At 42.0% G+C, this 20994-nt stretch overlaps 1 protein-coding gene and 1 long non-coding RNA gene across 5 annotated transcripts; one reads left to right on the top strand and one right to left on the bottom strand.

Annotated features, from left to right (window-relative positions):
• Window positions 1-1171: 1171 nt before the first annotated feature.
• glis2a (GLIS family zinc finger 2a) lies at window positions 1172-20437 on the top strand. 4 transcript variants are annotated; one of them, XM_027168591.2, is made up of 9 exons: window positions 1172-1614; window positions 1706-1788; window positions 4510-4637; window positions 8148-8287; window positions 10001-10116; window positions 11408-11557; window positions 11865-11998; window positions 15836-15954; window positions 16398-20437. In XM_027168591.2, the coding sequence occupies exons 4-9, from the start codon at window positions 8155-8157 to the stop codon at window positions 16994-16996; spliced, it is 1251 nt and encodes a 416-aa protein (XP_027024392.1). In that variant the 5' UTR covers window positions 1172-1614; window positions 1706-1788; window positions 4510-4637; window positions 8148-8154; the 3' UTR covers window positions 16997-20437. The 4 variants fall into 4 exon arrangements, with proteins under 4 accessions (XP_027024392.1, XP_027024391.1, XP_027024395.1 ...); XM_027168590.2 differs by lacking the exon at window positions 4510-4637 and having other exon boundaries at window positions 1173-1614; XM_027168594.2 differs by lacking the exons at window positions 1172-1614; window positions 1706-1788; window positions 4510-4637 and adding an exon at window positions 6397-7885.
• LOC125141071 lies at window positions 8311-11066 on the bottom strand. The gene is made up of 3 exons (XR_007140430.1): window positions 10254-11066; window positions 9962-10121; window positions 8311-9109 (listed from the first exon to the last, which is right to left on the bottom strand). It is a non-coding gene; the product is annotated as an uncharacterized LOC125141071 (long non-coding RNA).
• Window positions 20438-20994: the final 557 nt, after the last annotated feature.

The following is a 20994-nucleotide window of genomic DNA, read 5'->3' as shown; positions in this document are numbered from 1 at the left end:
GGAGGGAATGCACCATCAGTGCACGCATGTTCACACTGCGATTTAGGTGATGCACCGACTGGAATGTTTTTTGGAGATGAGAGGAAACTGGAGATCTTGGACGAAAGCCAGAGAAAAGAACATGCCAAAAGTTCAGGACAGAAACCTGGACAATAAATGTTGCATCAACTTTCATATAAAAGTTTCATATACGAAATCTAGCATTATGTGGTTGGTTTGTAATCTGTGTTACTGTACAGAATGCTTGTTTACTTTGGCCTTTTCCCATCTACTCTACCGCCATCAGATAAACAAACAAAATCATTTTATTAACATTATTAAATCCTATCTAATTAACCATTAGAGACCTTTAACTCACTAAACTTGAACTGGATTCAGGACAGTCTATGAAAGAACAGAGAGCTAACATAAAAGAGGTTAGAACATATATCTGGATATAGATTAATACCCATAAAGCAAGCGAGATGCAATGGCGGTGCGGAAACACTCCCTGGTACGACGGGAGGAAGAAGCCTTGTGAGGAACCAGACTCAAAATGAAACCTGCCCTAGTCCGTGTGACAATAATTACTCATTTACAACCGTATACCGTAAATATTATAGCATCAAGCAGCACCAAAGATCTTCAGGATGAGCATTAAGGTCTACTACTATGGATGTAACAATATTGTGTTCACATCCAGATGGTTTAAAAAGTTTTTGTAACCATTGATACTCCCAACACTTGTACGTACATGTGTACAAGTCATAACCACATGTGGCCACCTGATGTCACCGTAGAACAGCTCTGATTGGTCGATTGGTTTCACGCGCCTCATTTTTCATCACGCGTTTCGTACTCTAACCGCCAGGTGTCGCGCGTTTACGCGGAACAATTAAACACGTTTTAAAGCATACATTAATAAAAACACTTTACAATTATCACAAACCATATATCCTCTAAAAAAACTTAAACCACTTATGTGAGCACTTTGAGGCTACGTCTTAAAGCCATACACTACTGCATTAAATTGTGTAGAATTTAATAGTGTACAGGCCGATAAATAGCAGCCTATGTAGTCAGTTTAGTATGCGCAGTCTGGCACAGGGCGCGCGCAGCCACACGGGGACGCGGAGGGAGGAGAGCCAGACGGCGACCGCGCGCGTGCGTGCACGCGAGAGAGAGCGGGCGAGAGAGAGAGAGAGAGAGAGAGAGAGAGAGAGAGAGAGAGCGCCATACACACACACACGGTCACACACACACTTGACAGGCGTCGTGCACGAGCGATGCTACTCTGTTATTCTATAAAACAAAGCAAAATTCTGTGTCTTTTTTCTATAAGCAACTTGATTGTGACTCTAGATTAGACAAATCCGACAAGTTCACCAGAAGGCTACAAGTGTCCAAGACAAATCATTTACAGAGGAGCACAACCGCTTTTCTGGCTCTTCGTCGTCTTATTCTTTCATCGCTGGAGTTTTTTTTTTTTTTTTGGTTTTTTGTTCCTTTCAGAAGGAATTAACATCAAGACGCAACATCATCATCATCATCGTCATCTTCATCGTTATCATCAAGTGTCCGAAATCCTCTAGAGGAAAAACGGAGCGACCTGATCGACTAAACCCATCCACAAAGGTAACAAAAAACAACAACAACAACAAAAAAGGTAGGCTGCAATCTCGCACAAAACATTTTAGTCATCTGGGAATTATTGTTTTTTTAACAGAAACATCTGGCCAGCTGACTGACATTGAGGCTAAAGCCCCAACGTCCCTGTGCTAGCTGTATAACTGGACTCTCAGGCTGCTGGTACACACACACACACACACACACACACACACACACACACACACACACACACACACACACACACACACACACACACACACCATACATACATACACCATACACACATACACACACCATACATGCATACACCATACATGCATGCATACATACACCATACACACATACATACGTACACAATACCTACATACAGTGGACCGGGTTGTGCGCGTGACATGATGCATCTACAGGTGGAACGGACGCAGTTCGAGTGTAACGTTTTTACACCGGTACCGTGGGCGCGCGCGGGCGCGCAATAAAAACGGCTACAAGCTAACGTCCCACATCACATAGTACTTTAAGCCTCTTCAGAGTGTTTAAAGAGGGGTTTATTGCCACAGCACGTCTAGAGACATGATAAAAGTGAGAACAATATAAATATATACATAGGCGTCATCCTGTACTAGTCTTGTCTTCGTCCAATGAAATGCTTTCTGAAAGGTTTTTGTCCCACCCCCAGGGGGCGTGTCTTGATTAAAAGTGAGCACCAAACGTTTGTTATGTATATATTTTACTAGATAGCCCTTGCATGGTTGAAGGTAATTCATTTTGAAGCTTGTGGAACGTTGTAATATGGTGGTTACTTTGAACGACTCTTCCTCAGACTTAGCGAGAACACGATTTCGGGTTTAAACGCCGCCAGTTTTTCGCCTCTGTTATTAAAATAAACGTCATTTTATTTACCAAACGGCGCTTGGTTACCATCGGCGCCGCTCGGTCTAAACGTGTACAGTAATACTGTGAAGATGGTAAATCGATCTGGTTCTCATGCTAGTTCACAAAGCTACTTGCGACAGCTAATTGGCTGTTGAGTCAAGAAACTCAACAAGACAGGATACTAACAAATCACGACTCCCGAGCTACGTTATGGGGACTTTATTAGTACGACTGCATGATACACCTTCTCTGGAGTATCGAAGGCAACGTACTATGTAGTTGTACAAACAGGGGTTTGTTGACGCAGCTTTCTTTTTTGATGTGCCGTGTGCGTTGTAGTGTGAGGCGAAGTGGCGTACTCATAGCATACTCATTTAACGAGTATAGCGTTTAATTTGGTATCATGCGACGATCCGATGTACTATTTAGCTTTGTATCATTTTGTAGGCACATTGTAGTGCAAGGTAAGGTGGTGAACTCTTAATATACTTAACCACTTGACAACCCCTGTGGTGGCTTGACATACTAACTGTATTTAGTGCACACTCACGATACGAAAGTATTATATTTACTGTTATACTAAATACTGTTTATTTCTGGCAGTATTAGAAGAAAGGCATTACAGTCGTGCTTTGTACCGAGGCACAGGCAGTATGCTAATGCATTATTTTGGTAACATATCGTCCAATGAGGTAGTATCCCATAGTGATATATGTTAAATACAGGTTAAAGGAGGTAGCTTGCTATTTTAGCATATTCTTTAGGATGTTACAGATTAGTACGGGGATCTGTAAGTAAAGGACACTCTTATTAGTGCAGAAGTATGAAGTTACGTTATGGAGTATGACAGTATGGATACGTTTCGACACTTTATAGTTCGTATTCAGTGAGCTTGGTGATGTGCAGTAGTATAGTGTTGAGCAAAAGGGATCTACCTTTTAGTCTAAACGTAGGAAGCGGTTTGACTTCGTATTTAGTACAGGAGAATGAGATGTGATAGTATGTAGCTTAGTTTTTCCAGTCGCCAGGACAGAGCTGGTTCCTTAGCAACATGTCTTGGCCTGAAAATAAGCCAAAACTGCAAAGCGGTAATGATGCAACTCAGTGTAAGAGCGAAGCTAGTGTGTGCAAAAACAGCAGCCGGGGAAGGGGGAAAGAGAGACGAAGGCGAGATGTTTGACATGCCTATATGACCGTAAGAGTGTGTGGGAGTGTGTATGTATGCGTGTGTGAGTCTTTGTGACAACTCTGTCAGTAATGTTAGGAAGGTCATCAGGTTTAGCGGTTTGGTAAAGCATCATAGAAAGACATTCTTTTCTTGTGAGACATCAAACCGACTCAGCTCCTGTGTGTGTGTGTGTGTGTGTGTGTGTGTGTGTGTGTGTGTGTGTGTCTGCCTCTGTTTCTCTCTCTTTCTTTTACACACACACACACACACACACACACACACACACACACACACACACACACACACACACACACACACACACACACACACTTTCACGTTGTGGTCCCTGCAGGGTGATGTATTTCCAAAACAAACACGCTGAGAATTCCTCTCCCCCTCTGTGTAAGGGGGGAAGAAAGGGGATGGAAAATATAACCTGAGTGAGAGAAAGAGAGAGAGAGAGAGAGAAAAGTCTAGTGAAGACCTTCTCAGGACAGAAAGAGAGAGAGAGAGGAAGTGAAGACAGTTGATTTCTGTCACATAAAGCTATATTGTTTTACCTCGCAAAGTAAAGGCAGCACCAATCTCTCTCTCTCTCTCTCTCTCACACACACACACACACACACACACACACACACACACACACACACACACACACACACACACTTACTTTCTCTCGGCATGTCAGGCCAGCAGCTGGTTTTTGTTATTGTTTATGAGCTTGGCGCATTTCCCTGCATTTCTGTTCCACACACAAAAGCACATTGAAAACAAATTGAGTGAATCTGCTGCACACTGAGGAATGTATATAAATGTGTGTATGTGTGTGTGTGTGTGTGTGTGTGTGTGTGTGTGTTCAGACTGTGTGTTCAGATTTGGAGGACAGACAGGAAAGAAGAAGAAGAAGAAGAAGAAGAAGAAGGAAAAAAAAAGACAGACACCGAAGAAGCAAAATTGAGCCACATGGCTTATACTCGGTCCTGATATTGTACGGTTCCTTCATTTTCAGTTCACTTTCCATTCCTCTCCCTTCACTTCCATATCGATTCCCAATTTAAATCCGTTCCCTGTCTCGCTCTCGCAAGAGAACCTCACGGTGGTGGACAAATCGGTAGCCTAGGACCCGAGACAAGCAGAATATCGCGTCAAAGCAAGTACTGTTTATTTCTTTTTATTTATTTGTTTATTTATTTATTTATTAGTTTATTTTTAAACACACAGGACATGTTTATATCCGATATACAATCAGGTTCACAACTTTTTGGACTTCCTGTCTGTCTACAACACTATATTGAAATTTGAATCCCATAATAAACCTAAGTGCTAATTTTCAGCTTTAAGGGACCAAAAGTAATTAGACGATCCATCGCGATAAATGAATTCTTTTGTGTTAAAGCTTTGGTGCTCACTGACTGCCTGACAACCGGAAGGGTTTCTCGCAGTTTGCTTCCGTTCCTCGTCGGACTGCGGGTGTAGTCTGATGCGTTTTGAAGCGTTTGGGTGAACGTGAGCAGATAATACAGGTCTCGTGTGTACGCTTGAGAATTCATCCTGCTGCTTTCCATCAGCAGTCACATCTTCAGAAAAACAGAAGGAACCAGTTCCACACCCACACAACTAAGGTGGTATGATTTAGATCATGAGCAGTTCCTTCCCTTCTCCATACCCTTCTTCTCCCTTCAATCTGCTTCAAGTTAAACTTCACCTCATCTCTCCATAGGATATTGTTCCAGACCTGTTCAGGATTCGTTTAAGCAAAGCTTTTTTTAAACTAAACTGATTTCCGGGCGTACCAAGTCTTCTCTGGTTCTTCTTCACCAGGGATAGAATTCTCATCATCCACCGAAGATTTTTCGTGTTCATGAGCTCACCAAGGCATTCTTTTTTTTTTTTTTTTAAGAGTAAACCAAATGGTTTATTTGGCCGTACCTAATGTTAGTGTGATGGGTTTGTTTTGATTTTCCACCCTAACCAGGGCTCGCTTCACCTGCACTGGCAGCTCCTTGGCCTTCACATGACGGAGGAATAACAGCTGAGCAGCACTTATTAATACATTATACATCTTTCATTTCGACTCCTATATACGGGAGCATGTGGTAGCTTAGTGGTTAAGGTGTTGGGCAACCGATCGTAAGGTTGTGAGTTCAATAAGAGGTCCACCAGCTGCCACTGTTGGGCCCCTGAGCAAGGCCCTTAACCCTCAATTGCTCAGTTGTACAAAAATGAGATAATGTACAGTAAGTCGCTCTGGATAAGAGCGTCTGCCAAATGCTGTAAATGTAAATACTGAAGGCGACGCGCTAACAATGCCTGCGATGCCTTCAGAAAGATGGACGCGATGCAACAGACTGCAATATTTAGGGTGGAATCTGCTTTAGTAAAGCTGGCCACCACTTAGACTGGAGGAATGTCTGGTCCTTCTTCCAGAGAAACATCACCAGAGTTTGGACTGAAAATTAAAACCACAAGCAAAAACCAAAGAAGGAGGGGTGAATTTTCATCTCTTTTTTTGGAAGCTGTCGTGTCTCTCTCATCAGCGGCTCATTAGTCAGCTCTGCTTTGTGCTCAGACCTCATCCTGTTATGCATAAATGTGTGTGTGTGTGTGTGGATATTTGCGTGAGCGAACCACTCCTTTATAATAGGAGACACTTGGATTGCATGTGGCATACAGACTGTGTGTGTGTGTGTGTGTGTGTGTGTGTGTGTGTGTGTGTGTGTGTGTGTGTGTGTGTGGACTGAATATGGGCAGTGCATCAGAGCTTTGGAAGGAAGGAGTCACTGCCGGTAAGAGAGACCGAGGGAGGGAGGGAGAAAACAGGAGAATGTTAAATATGAGACATCACAAGTAGAAAAGATAAACATTTACAAAAACCCCGCAGTGTAAGAGAAAGGGAACAGAAAAGTGATTATAGAAATCGTTATAGAAAGTTACAGAAAAAAGCCGAGGTGGCGGAAAAAGACGAGCTGAGCCGCTGGAAGAGTCCGGAGCGAGAAGAAAAAAAAATAAAAAAATGGCAAGAAGCACGGAGAAACGAAAAGAGAGGCTGAGCCGAGTAAAGAAAAAGGCAGAGGGTGAAAGAAAAAGAAAGGCGAAGGTGGAGGGGTAAACGTACTGTAGGGGTAGTGAAGGGGGAAGATGCAGAGTAGAGGATGACAGAGAGAACAGTGGTGTAACTCGGAGTCATAGCTAACAGAAGACGGAGAAAGGAAGAGAACGGTGGTGACAATTGATGTAGGAGTGAAGAGAGAAGAGAAGAGAAGGACAACATGATTCTGCTTTTAATAAAGCGGTTTGAGTTAGATTTAAATAAATAAATAAATAAATAAAATACATCTCGGTAGTGAAGAAGACAAGATTCAGAGACATACTTTAGGGTTACAGTGACCCGTGTGCTCGTGAACTCACTTCATTTCTTCTTCTCTTTCTCAGTCGGGTGTCATATCACACCATTTTAATATTCTATTACATTTTCAGCAGTAGTCAAAGTTGTATTGTTTAGAGCTGAGACTGTGTAAGAGAACAGTGAGCACTGAAGGATCAGTTACTTCAGGGTGTGTGTGTGTGTGTGTGTGTGTGTGTGTGTGTGTGTGTGTGTGTGTGTGTGTGCGCGCAAGAGAGAGAGAGTGAGAGAGAGCTCGGGTGTAAGAAAGCAGGGAGGCAAAGTAAAGGAGGGGAAAAGTAGCTGGCAAAAACACAGGAATGACGAGGGAGGAGAAGAAAAGTGCAGGGAGGAGAGAGACTGTGTGTGCGTGTGTGTGTGTGTGTGTGTATGTATTTCTGGTGCGTAGAAAAGAAAGAAAGAAAGAAAAGGAAAGGAAAGGGGAGAAAATGTGAGAGGAGTGAGAGTGTGTGTTTCCAGGGAGTGGCTTGCAAGACCATGAAAGTCTGCGTTCCTAAACTGAAGGGAGTTTCCTTGGAGAGGGAAAAGGCCTCAGTGATGTGTGTATGTGTGTGTGTGTTGCTTAATGATTGAGTCATGTGATACCGTTGGGAACGAAATCTTCTAGCAATGCCACTGAGTGGAAGCAAAACAGTATAAAAACACAGCGAAGCACAACTGTATGACAGTGTGGTGGGGATAATGCACTTAGTGACCGGTTTTACTAACACACACACGCGCACGCGCACACACACACACACACACACGCACACACGCGCGGCCGCTGCCTGTGGATATAGGCCAGATGCCGAGACAACTGTACCTCGTCAGCATGCGTGATGGAGGATGTAATTGTGCGTGTGTGTAGCTGGTACTCGTCTAGCAGTAAGAAATGTAAATCACTTACAGTCGCCTGAAGTAAATTTAGTACGTCGTCTTTTTCCAGCTGTGTGCGTGCGGCCCGTGAGCGAGCGAGCGAGGGAGGGAGGGAGGGACGTTTTGCATACATGCGTGTGTATGTGGGTGTGTGTGTGTGAAAGAAACGTTCTTACAGAAACATTTCTAATCTTCTCCTACTTACTTTACTTACTTCAGGTTTTTTTTTAATGTCCACAGACACGCCATGCTCTCCTTAGACGAGCCTCTGGACCTGAAGGTTTCCTCAAGCCGGGAGAGGGGACACAGGACATCCATCTGCGCCCCGCTCCGATTTGCCCGGACCAGGGTACCACGCCCGACACGCAGCTCTGACACAGGTCAGCACACACACACACACACACATTATGGATGTCAGACAGCATTTGGATGAAGACAATAGATTTAAATAAGAACGAGTTCGTAACTCAACATACCAGAAGCCCTACTGTATATTGCAAGCAGATGAGCTTCGTATTAAAAAAAAAGGTTCCTGAGGAAAAAGTTTGCGCACCCTGCAGTGACACCCACTTTGGAAAGCATCACAATGCCTTTTGTAGCCAGTCTTAATTCTTCTTTGGAGGATTTTCACCCATTTGTCCTTTCACTCAGACTTAGGCCATTTTGTTCTTTTGAGGTTTATCCACATTTTTGAGGATGTTTAGGTCGGGGACTGTATGGCCAAAACTTTCAGCTTGTGCCTCCTGAGGTAGTCCATTGTTTAAGCTCATTATCCTATCCTCTTCATCTCCAGCCTCTTTACAGGCTTTGTGAAGTTTGCTTCCAGAATTTGCTGGTATTTAATTGAATCCATTCTTCCCTCGACCAGCGAAATCCTACCCGTGCTACTGGCTGCAACACAAACCCAAAGCATGATGGATCCACCCCATGCTTAAACAGTTGGAGAGATGGAAGTGTTCTTTCCCTTTATTTCACCAAACAAGTCTGATCCCTTTTGGAATCAAGTCCTGTAAACTTCCATTTGATTCGATATTCATTTGCAAACTTTTCATCCAGAAAACTTGTGATTTCTTCTGATGACTCCATCCATCTACATGTATTTTCCAGACCATCAGGATGCTTTGATTAGCCTTTCTAGCAAAATCTCGCTAGTGGTTCTTTCTGAAAGGTTCCTCCAGACCTCAGTTTGACCTCCACTGTTTCTGTAATTAAAAAAAAACAGCAGCTAAGGGTAAGATCTGAGGAAACCGTACCTGAAAACACTTTGCTATCTTCTTGTAGCCTGCTCCTAATCCGTGGGCATCCATTATCACCATGGCTGCCGATCGCTGGGACAAAGTATAAAGAGTCAGAGTATTTACTGTATAAAGCTGAAATTTAAATCATCTAGCCTTTCTTCATGATGATCACGAACAGGCCATAGCTCTAACGAGCTAAGTAAGGTCTGAGATGTTGGTACCCGGGTACTCTGGTTTCCTCCCCCGGTCTAAAGACATACATGGTAGGTTGATTGGCATCTCCGGAAAATTGTCCGTAGTGTGTGATTGTGTGAGTGAATGAGAGTGTGTGTGCGCCCTGCGATGGGTTGGCACTCCGTCCAGGGTGTATCCTGCCTCGATGCCCGATGACGCCTGAGATAGGCGCAGGCTCCCCGTGACCCGAGAAGTTCGGGTAAGCGGTAGAGTGAGTTTAACATGAAACTTGTTACCATGGAAACGACATATTAACCGCTCTCCTTCTTCAGTAACCGCATTATCATTATCCCAGTTGTTTAAAATCAGTTTAAACGGGCAACTTTATTGTAAGAAAAAAAAATGGCAGGAACGGCACAAAAATAACTTCAGGTCATGTTGCGTGATAACGTCATCTGTGCCACCGAAAAAATAATAGGTTTTGCTTGAAGTAGTAACTTATTTATGTTTGGATTCTACAATTCTGTACTGGGTTAAAAAAAACATGTTTATTCAGAGCCCTTTAGTCACAGGCAAAACACCTTTGAATGTGTAAAGAATATTCAAATAGGAGTTTGAGTAATTTTAATACACAAACGTTACACAGAGCTGTGGTTTGATTCCTGCTGGTTGTGTTTGCAGATATCGCCGACTCTCCCACATCCTCAAAGCCAGACCTCAGTGTGTGTCCCTCGTCTCCTCCCTCTCCTCAACACTCCTCTTCCAGCTGCGGTCCTCTGTCGCCCCCGCAGGCCAGGGTGAGCTTCAACACACAAACACATACAGAGAACAGAGGGAAATTAAACACACTCCATCTCAGGCTATGTTCCAGGATTGGTTTAATTTGCTCTTGAATCGCCGTCGCCATCATGTTTTAGACAGACCCCGTACTTACCCAGCTGAAAGGAAGTTTGTTAGACAAGTTTCACGGATGCCTGAGGGACTGAATCATCAGTGTCGATTTCAGTAAGAGAACTTATTCAGTAAGAGAGCAGTTCCTCGTGGCTAAGTGAGTTGCGATTTCCTTTTTAAATCAGCAACAGAGACAATAAGATAGAAGAAGACAGAAGAATAAAAGATGGGATTTTAGCAAAGCAGGAATGATAAAATGATGAATGTCTTGGAAAAAAAAATGGATATAAAACATTACATTTTATTTAGCTAGGGAGATAAGCTAAATCACCATGGATTCGACCATAAATACTTTGTTCTTTCTGCTGTGGAATATGAATTCCTCTTCACTCCTTGTCAAGGGAAAGTCATGTTTTACCCGTTCTTCTTTGCAAAATGTCTCCAGTTCTGTCGGACTGGATAGAAAGAACAGATTAAGTCTGGAGGGTTTGGTTAAAAGATATACCGTAACTCTGCCACAGCCGAGTCGAGTCTCTTAGGCTTTCTTCTAGGATTTATCTGAGTACGGTTCTGTCCATCCCGCCCTCAGTGATAAGCTGCTGATGAAATCCTCCTCCAAACACAGACAGCAGGGTGCCGGTGCTATCACCCCCCATGCTTCTTTTTCTATTCATCATTACCTCTATCGTACACAACGAGCAGCTTTAGGTTCCTCTCGTTTTTTTTATACTGTCTGGTATAAACGTCTCTCCAGGACCACGGTGCAACATAGAACAAAGACAGTGCTACATATGTAGAACAAAACAGAGTTAGTCCTAGGCACTCATGCCATGTGCCTCATACGGTTCTATTTAAACCTATTTACACTTATGTAATTGCAGCAGTTAGACGAGGTACTAAAATGTGGTGTGCAAAACAGCTATTGATTGAATTGGCAAGATAGAAAAAAAACGTAACAGCATGTAAACAATATGATCTAGGTGGATCTGTAGACATGAATGTATATTGTGGGTGTGGGGTGCGATTCTTATTTCTTAATATTTAGTATGTGAAGATTTGGATTGTTATCTTGATGTGGGCAAGATAGAAATTTTTATAGATGTTATCTGAGATTCAAACTCGTGTGCTGTGTCTACGTATCTCTCTTTCTTTCGCTGTCTATACACACAAACCAACACCAACCTGCCTCTCACACAGGATTCAGAGTCTGTAGGTTTCCAGTTTTTCCTACCGATCGGGGCAGGGGGCAGCCTCCTTCCCCCCAGCTCTGTACTGACTGCTCAGCGCCGGGACAGACGGGATTCCCCAGAACCGGTGGAGGAACAGCTCGCCTGCCGATGGCTACGGGTGAGCAAGCCGACCGTGCTGAGAACCGAGAACAGCAGAGCCTCAATGAAGCACTTGATGTTTTGAGGGATTTCTCAAGGCAACAATGAACTGGTGACTCGTAGATCTGTTTAAAATACAAAACACAAACATCTAAAGTGTAAAAAAAAAAAAGAAACGAAAAGCTACCAGAACATCATAGGGTTTTTTTTCCCCCAAAACTCAGTCCTTCAGTACCTGTTACTTTAAAAATCCTCCTAATCAGAGTTCCACTGCCCCCTGGTGTCCGTTTTAATCCACTTTTTTCTCTCTCTGCACGGCTCTGCAGTGCCACCTGCTGTTTGAGTGCCTGCAGGATTTAGTGGATCATGTGACGGAGTCTCACGTCAAGCCGGAGAGGAGTTCGGGTTACTGCTGCCACTGGGAGGGCTGCGCACGCAAGGGCCGCGGCTTCAATGCCAGGTGACCAGGATTACAAGCACGTCTTCTGGTGTCTTTAGAATTAATAATAACTCCGATAATGAAAAAAAAAACCCTCAGCTACACAACATTTAAATATTAGGTGGAAGAGGATGTTATGCACCTTGATTCAGACATGGCACAACACCGGGAAGTTTTACTTGCTCTGTCTGTACGGTTTCATTTCAGTATTGACTTCATCACTATATATATGATGCATAATAGTGACTAAAAGATAAAAAAACAAATGATATTGATAACATGATACTCCATCTACGTTTACAATGACTGACAACAGTCAGCATCTCTCTCTCTCACACACACACACACACACACACACACACACTGTGTGTAGTGAAATTAGTACACCATTTAAGTTATTTGTGAACATCATGTCGTGCCTCTTTAGTCACGTGTAACATGGTTTACGTGTATAGGACGTGGAGCCGGAGATCTAAAAGACTTATTTACTTATTTTAAAAGGTAAAAGAAGGAGGAGGAAGAGTAAAGATTAAAAGTTGCACCCTGAGGGCAAATAAAGGGTGCAGTTTGCTTTGGAATTAATAACTGGTGTGCTCATCTTCAATGGTGGTTTTAATGCTGTTGTTCAACTGATTTTGGAATATAAATATGACTGCCGTTTAAATCACTACCTCGTCATTAATCTGAACCGAAACAAAATACAAATCCCTTCATCACGTGATTCAAACTTTAAAAGAAAGTACCATACAGAAGTAGCAGCTGTAGTTTATACTCTAAAGTTTATCTAAAATGTTTAGGTGGAGACCAGGGTTGGTTGTCACAATTTTTACTCATGCATGAATTGCTCATCTTCAAAAAATCTTTCAGCAGTAATTCCTACAGGAAATGAAAACTTGGGGTCTTGGCTTTAAATGTGTATACTTACTTTTAGAATGTATTGTAACATGAAGTAATTAACCATCAAAGACACTCTGACACAATGTGACAACCAACCCCATTACGGGGTTGGTTGTCATGAGGTATGGGGTTGGTTGTCCCTATAGAGGTTCAATAGGATTTCAGTGATAAATTGGGATCTAAAAAGATAATGTGTAACCTTTTAGTTTTTTAAGCTAGAAATTGCAAATAAGTTTTAATATGAATACCACCCCTATGATAGTTGTCATCAATGCCTCTTATGTTTAAACAATGGGATTAAAGTGGGTAATCAGTTACTTGAATTGTCTACTGTGTTGAGAGGTAAAATGAAATAATTTTTAGTGCTAAAACCTCTTTATTATCAATTCATTATTGCCTAACAGCAAACAAAACCAAACAGACCAACAGTCTTAAAAGGTCCACATGTCCAATACTCTTAACAATTTGAACTAAAGTAGGAAACCCTGCACAGCACTGGCTGTGCCTCATTCAGAGTCACAAGAATCACAGTTGTGACAAATGTACTCCCCTGCAAACAACAGCAAACAAAAACAAACAGAACAACAGTCTTAAAGGGATAATTCACCCAAAAATGAAAATTCTGTCATCATTCACTCACTCATGTTGTTACAAACCCGTATACATTTCTTTGTTCTAATGAACACAAAGGAAGATATTTTAAGAAATGTTTGTAACCAAACCGTTCGTGGACCCCATTCACTTCTATAGTATTCTTTTTTCCTACTATAGAAGTGAATGGGGTCCACGAACGGTTTGGTTACAAACATTTCTCAAAATATCTTCCTTTGTGTTCATTAGAGCAACAAAATTTATACAGGTTCCTAACAACAAGAGGGTGAGTAAATAATGACAGAATTTTCATTTTTGGGTGAACTATCCCTTTAAAAGGTCTACATGTACAATATTTTTAACAATCTACTGAACTAAAGTAGGAAACACTGCAAAGCATAGGCTGTGCTTCATTGAGAGTCACAAGGATCACAGTTGTGACAAATGTATGCCCCTGGATTGCCAGGGGTACAATCTTTGTGTGCCCACATTTGGCAGCGAACACATCTGAGCCATACTTCCCTGGACTTACACACAAAGACACAATATATCACTGTCTGCACATTCTCAGTTGAAAAAAAAAACAAATTCTAATACTTGAGGGGTTGGTTGTCACATGTGACAACCAACCCCGCGAGCTATGAGACAACCATCCCCAACTGACTTCTTGAAAAACATGCTAAGCTAGCTGCCACATGGCTTTTACTTGATAGCTAAAATATGACTCAAAATAAAGCTACTACTTCTGGCTTTTTAATGAGTGTTTTGTTTTTAAATGACTAATATCCTACAAGCTCTCAACACAAAAACAACACCAACATGAAAATTTACTCTGATCCATGAAAATAAAAAATTGTCTCCTCACCTCAATGTTTTGTGTCTACTCAGCAAAATTACAAGTGCAAATGAGTAAGCTATCAAAGGCTGACAGATTCATATCCCCTACTACTCGCTGCTTAATATGTAGTGACTAAGCAAGCAATAAAACACCTGATAATGACGCGGTGCGGTCCCACCCTGGAATTGATTATTTTTTCAATGACACCAGAATTAATCGGCAATCTGCACCGTTACACAACACTTTCTGCTTTTTATTTGATCATTAATTAAAGGTAAAATGATTAATTACCTTAGAGCAGGATTTAATAACTTCTCATAAGCAATGCAGCTTGATCTGTCCTGAGAATTTGTTCAACGTGTACCAGAAATTTTAGTACAGCATGATTTTTAACAGGAACCGAACCACTGAGCTGTGTACGACTCAAACATGGAGTTTATGATGATCTGACACATGACTACATGACTACAAACACTACTCAAAAAAGTTGGTCTCCCTTTTGCTGCCATAACAGCCCTGACCCATCGAAGCATGGTCTCCTCTAGACTCCTGAAGGTGTGCTGTGGTACTGTATCTGGCACCAAGATGTTAGCAGCAGATCCTTTATGTCTTGCAAGTTGCGAGTTGGTGCCTCTATGGATCGGACTTGTTTGTTCAGCACATCCCACAGATGCTCGATTGGACTGAGATCTGGGGAATTTGGAGGACAAGCCAACACCTCAAACTCGTTGTTGTGCTCCTCAAATCATTCCTGAACCTTTTTTTGCATTATCCTCGTGTAAATGGCCACAGCAATCAGGGAATATACTGTTTCTATGAAAAGTAGGTGGTACAAGTCAAGGTAAATTCCACATGGATCTTAGGACCCAAAGTTTCCCAGCAGAAAATCACCCAAAACATCACACCACCTCCACCAACATGCCTTTTTCCCATAGTGCCTTTTGTTCCCCAGGTGAGAGCCATCCACGTGAAGTAAAATAAAACGTGATACATCAGACCTGGCCACCTTCTTCCATTGCTTCGTGGTCCAGTTCTGATGCTCACATGCCCATTGTTGGCGCTTTCAACAGTGGACAGGGGTCAACATGGGCACCACGACTGATCCACGGCTATGAAGCCCCATACGCAACAAACTGCGATGCACTGTGTGAACCAGCATGAACTTCTTTGGCAATCTGAGCTAAAGTAACTCGTCTGTAGGATCGGACCAATGAGCCTTGATCGCCCATGACCCGGTCACCGGTTTAACACTGTTCATTCCTTGGACCACTATTGATAGGTACTGACCACTGCAGACTGGGAACACCTCACAAGGCCGGCAGTTTTGGAGATGCTCTGACTCAGTCATCTAGCCATCAAAATGTCAAACTCATGCCAATCCTTATGCTTGCACATTTATCCTGCTTTTAACACGTCATCTTTGAACAAAATGTTCTTTGTGTTATTCATTTCACTTGTTAGTGGTCATAATGACTATTGTATGTGTTTGTTTTGCATATGCAAGGTGATAACGCCACATGTCTGTTGGTTAGGTACAAGATGCTGATCCATATCCGCACGCACACCAACGAGAAACCACACCAGTGTCCCATCTGTAGCAAAAGCTTTTCCCGCCTGGAGAACCTTAAAATACACACCCGATCACACACAGGTGAGTCAAACACACTCACAGACTACATTCACCACAATTACTACAGTACATCCTGGCAAGTTGCAGTGTCGTGTTGGTACATACGCTCTGACACGCGGCAACAAGTTAAAGATGACATGAAGCAAGTCAGGGACATGATTTAGACCGAGATGAAGTAAAAGTTTAGATGGTTTCCTGAACCCTGACTTCAGCACATGATATAAGATCAACATTATCATTGTTAGATGGCCTCCGTGTTTCTTCCTCTGATTTGTAGCCAGAATGGACAGAATGAACGAATTCCACCCAGAACAATGGCGATTATTAATGGCAAAACCTGTATTTCCTTTTTCAGGTCAAAACATCCATAACATTGATAAAATAATCATCATAATGTTTATATAACACTTACTTTCTTCCACCGCCGATCGATCATCTTCTCACTTTTTTTTTTTTTGCTTCAGGAGAGAAACCATACGCGTGTCCATACGAGGGATGTGGAAAGCGTTACTCCAATTCCAGCGACCGCTTTAAGCACACGCGAACACACTACGAGGACAGACCCTACTGCTGCAAGATGGCCGGCTGCCCCAAGCGCTACACGGACCCCAGTTCACTCCGTAAACACATCAAGGCCCACGGCCACTCCGTCTCCACAGGTACAGAGACCGCAGTTGCCAGCAACGACACTTCAACATTGCCCACTTCGTCCAGAGCTCATTTGGTGCTGCCTGGGGCTGCGCTGGCTCTGCTGCATGCCTTCTCCGGGCCTCTCATGGCTCTAGGAGCTTCTCCACTCGATCTCTCCATGTCTGCAGGGCACATGGGGGCGGAAGCTATGCTCCGCCATAACAACGTGGCTCCAGGGCTAGGCAAGACGCCTCGATTCGACCCTTTCATGCTTCCATCTTTTGGGCTGGAGACTAAGCAAAGGGTCTTGAAGGAGCAGCACCGTGATGATGAGGATCACGATAACAGGGAGGTCGAAGAAGGACGCAGCACTTTGTCCTGGGTGTTCGTCCCACCTGGTATGATGATGCTCAAGCAGGCTGTGGTCAGCTAGATCGTCATGTGTCACGTGACATGTAAAAAACAAAACAAAACAAAAAAAAAAAAACAAAGCAAAAAACGGTACAACCCAAATCCACCAATGATTCCTACTATTTTAGCTTCTTTAAAAAAAAAAGGTCTTAAATCTTATTACTTGACGCGCTTTGAGTTTTCGAAGCATATTCTAATACAACGCTGTATTCTGGGCAGAAACCGTAAGAAACATTCAGTATTTCTTTTCCCCTCACTGTAAGTATAATAACAGTCCTTCAGACATGTATCTTAATCCTCACTGGGATTAAAGTACAATCCATTATTCCATTATTTAATAACAACAACAGCTCATGCACAAACCAAATGCTTTAATCAAACATGAGTGTGCTTCATGCAAATCACCTTTCCCAGCAGGAAGAAACTCCTGAGTTAACACGCTACTTGGAGCATGAGATAAGATTACAAATACAGTGTGTGTGTATTTTAAACCCGAATCGGTCAGATTGCGACAGTTGACATGGAATTGATTGTCAACACGCAACTGAGAACACGAATGATGACAATCTGAAGCTGGAGTGCAGGAACATAGTCTTTAACACGTGTGCAACATCCTGCTCATAAACCCATACACAAAACTATTTAAAACACACAGACAGGTTGAGACTGCAAACCCCAAGAGGACGGCGTTGTTTACTCGACACTGACCACCCTAAACAAATCACTTCGCTCGAATCCCCCCCCCACCCATTCCCCCTTCAGACGAAACACATCCAGTGTTGAGGAAATGTACAGTAGAGATGGTTTAATACTGTATGTCATTGCTGATTTTATCATTCCTTCCTGCTGTTAGGGTTTTTTTCCCAACAGGTAACTTCGACAAAGGCAGTGTGAGAGCCGATGTAATAAGGATAGACGACGGTCCATGAACGACCAGCTCCTGATTCGTTTTGCACAATCTTTTTCATTACCTCCAACATCATCATATGGTTCAGTAACCAGTTCAAGTGCCTTTCTCACGAGCTTTTATTGCTGCGCTGTTCGGTAGTCAACAGACTTGGGCACGAAGCGGCGGCTTGAAGTGGTCTCTTTCTCGCCGTTTTTTTTTTTTTGCTCTTTAACTTAAATACACGTACACAGATTTAAAAAAAAAATCAGATCTAAGAAAAAATATATTTACTGGAAACATTATGCTTCTCAACACGATGTCAAGTTTCTTATTAGCGGACTGAGTGATGCTGCCGCTGATCTGATCTCTACCTATAGTTACATATATGCGAGCGAAATACATACCATAAACAAGCCACAGTGGTTCTGTAGTGTGTCTGCTTCAAAACACCAGGGCCTGTATTCATAAAGATTCTAAGAATGATCTCAGAGAGTTCTTAATTTAGCTTAAAATTTCCTAGGATCTTTATCTTAAGAGTAATTCAGAACCAAACTCAGAGCAACTCTGAGAAAGGAAAATATAAACCTTTATATTAGGGCCTTTTTACACCTGGTCACTTCGTGTGTTTTCTCTGATCCGATAGCTATCTGATTTGTTAAAACTGTTCCATTTACATTAGGCCACATAAACGCGTCTCGGCGAATCGGATATCGATCCGATCTTTCTACTCCCGCCCAAAATGCTAATATATTTTACCTCATTTCCGGTTTTCAGAATGCGATCAAAAAGAAGACAAAAAAATTTGTTACGACGTTTACGCTACAAAAAACAGCGTTTACTGTTTGCTGCATTTTCGTGCATTTTTAAGGCCCGACGAGACGCCTGGGTGAAAGATCACCTGCGAGTGACGTACTTCCGTTTGGGAGGAGTATAGCGCTGACGTATGTGGCTTGAACAACCACATGCATTTACACCTGTCCAGTTTCATCTGAAACGCGTCCCAGACCACCTCCTGAAGGGGTTTGTGCGATCGGATTTATATCCGTCTCGAAAACGTTTCGGAGGAAATTTAGACCTGGTCTTTTTACCATCGGATAGCTATCTGGTCACAGAAAACGCACGAAGTGACCAGGTGTAAAAAGCCCCTTAGAGAGGAGGCGGGGCTTAAACCTGTTACTAGGTCACACATTCTTTTGAAGACTGTGATTGGTTGTCTATTTTAAGTCTATTATAAGCCTCACTTTGTCTCTATGTTCAGATATTTGAGTCTATATCGTGTAGGGATTATGTTTGTGACTGATCATACTGTATTAGAGATGTTCTAACATCTGTATGTTATGAATGTAATGTAAATGTAAACATCTCTGACACAGCAGAAATGTCAGAGACAAATGATATCATTTCTGCTGCTGTGGTATTTCGGCTCTATTTCAGAGACGTTAGTGTATCTCTAAATGCCATAGATGGATATATCACAAAAATAATCCCTACACGATCTAATCTGTATCTTTTTATCATTGTCGAATATTGTCTACTCCTAATACTTTTTGACCTCATGAGTTCTTTTATAGGGTTAAGATGCTTTATGAATAACTTTTATCTTCATTAGGATATTTCATTTCAAAAGGAAATGTAAACATTGCTAAGAATTTTCTTGGAATTTCCTCACTAGTAGAAACTCTTTGTACTAAGAATTGTAATGAATACGGGCCCAGGTTTGAGTCTCAGCTCCGGTGAGAGCACAGTGTTTGTATTCATTCAGGAATGTTGATGATACCTGTTCATGAATGCAGTAAAACCAGTGATCAATAAACACAAAGCTGGTTTGTTTCCCTGTAAGTATACACAATACGATGTGTTTCAACAGCAGTATGATAATGAGTTCATTCATTTCTACTCTGTTTGTCCATCTTACTTCAGAATCCTATCACAAGCCACAAAGTCAATTTTGGCAAGTATGATGTTTACATTTACAGCATTTGGCAGACTGGTTTTTCCAGAGCGACTTCTCATTTACACAGCTTAATGTTTCAGGGTTAAGAGCCTTGCTTAGTGATGCTGGGATATAAACTCACAGCCTTCATTCAGTAGTCCACTCTTAAACCACTGAAGCTAATGCTTCCACGCATTGTATGTATATAAATATAATTACAAAAAATAAACGTTCATCCACAGTTAAGCCCCAGCGTACAATTAATAAGATTTAATAATGTTCTAAGTAGGAATATGTTTTTCTTCTTGAAAGACACCACTGCACACCGCCACGATGTGCCACGCTCGAGTCACGCTCACTTCTATAGACGGGCCTCGTCCCCGAATCAGGTGTTTGTGCGACTGGTTACACAAAAGGTACATCCTGTATGCTACACCATGTATGTACGAATGGAAGTTAAATGTTATGTACGCCAATATGTATAATTTCCTCCTGACATGTGTTCTAATAATGAGCATGCAGTATAATGAATTAAATAAATCAATAAAAAGCCAGCTCCAAGAGACATTGTCATGCAAGATATTGACAATTATGATTACAATGACGACGGGCAGCGTCTAATAAAAACAGGCATACGATAAGCAGGAAGTGTGACTGTTTTACTGACGTACAGTTGTGTGTTTGTCACTGGATGTTACATCACGAGCAACCTGAGTGAATCTTATTTCTAGAAATATTTCCCTGAATTTCCACTTCCTTCCTTTCTTCCTTGGCCGTCTCCTGAACATTTATTACCACATTTGAAATCATAAACGTGCTCCAACTCTATACAGAGAAATAATGCAAAATACTTCATGTTTTCAAGATATTGAACGATTTCCTTTAAAAAAAAATTCTTTAGACCAACATCCGGGAGCCTCGTGCCAAATGAGGCTATGTTTGGTTTGATTCATCTTCAGATAATGCCATATTGCCTCAACACAGAGTCATAAATTAGTCATACAGTATATAACAAGAGGAAGTAATGCTGCATCGGGGTAAAGTTTGTAACTCAATCTCAAACAAAAAAAAAAAAAAAAGAAAGAAAACAAGCTCTTACGTAAGATGAAGCACTAAGGTCAACTTTTTTTAAATGAAATCTGTAGAAAGTTTGCTTCTTGAAGAAACTGCACATGATCCATAAAGCACTTTTATTCTC

Source organism: Tachysurus fulvidraco, chromosome 1 (genome assembly GCF_022655615.1).
Source record: "Tachysurus fulvidraco isolate hzauxx_2018 chromosome 1, HZAU_PFXX_2.0, whole genome shotgun sequence".
Lineage (NCBI taxonomy): Eukaryota > Metazoa > Chordata > Actinopteri > Siluriformes > Bagridae > Tachysurus > Tachysurus fulvidraco.
This window is presented reverse-complemented; position numbering and strand designations above follow the sequence as displayed.

What these genes read in the sequence shown, in the direction of transcription:
- glis2a (XM_027168591.2), top strand. Translation starts at nt 8,155, where the DNA reads ATGCTCTCCTTAGACGAGCCTCTGGACCTGAAGGTTTCCTCAAGCCGG. An exon ending in TGTCGCCCCCGCAGGCCAGG is followed by an intron (nt 10,117 to 11,407) that starts GTGAGCTTCAAC and finishes CCTCTCACACAG; the next exon opens with GATTCAGAGTCTGTAGGTTT. An exon ending in TCGCCTGCCGATGGCTACGG is followed by an intron (nt 11,558 to 11,864) that starts GTGAGCAAGCCG and finishes ACGGCTCTGCAG; the next exon opens with TGCCACCTGCTGTTTGAGTG.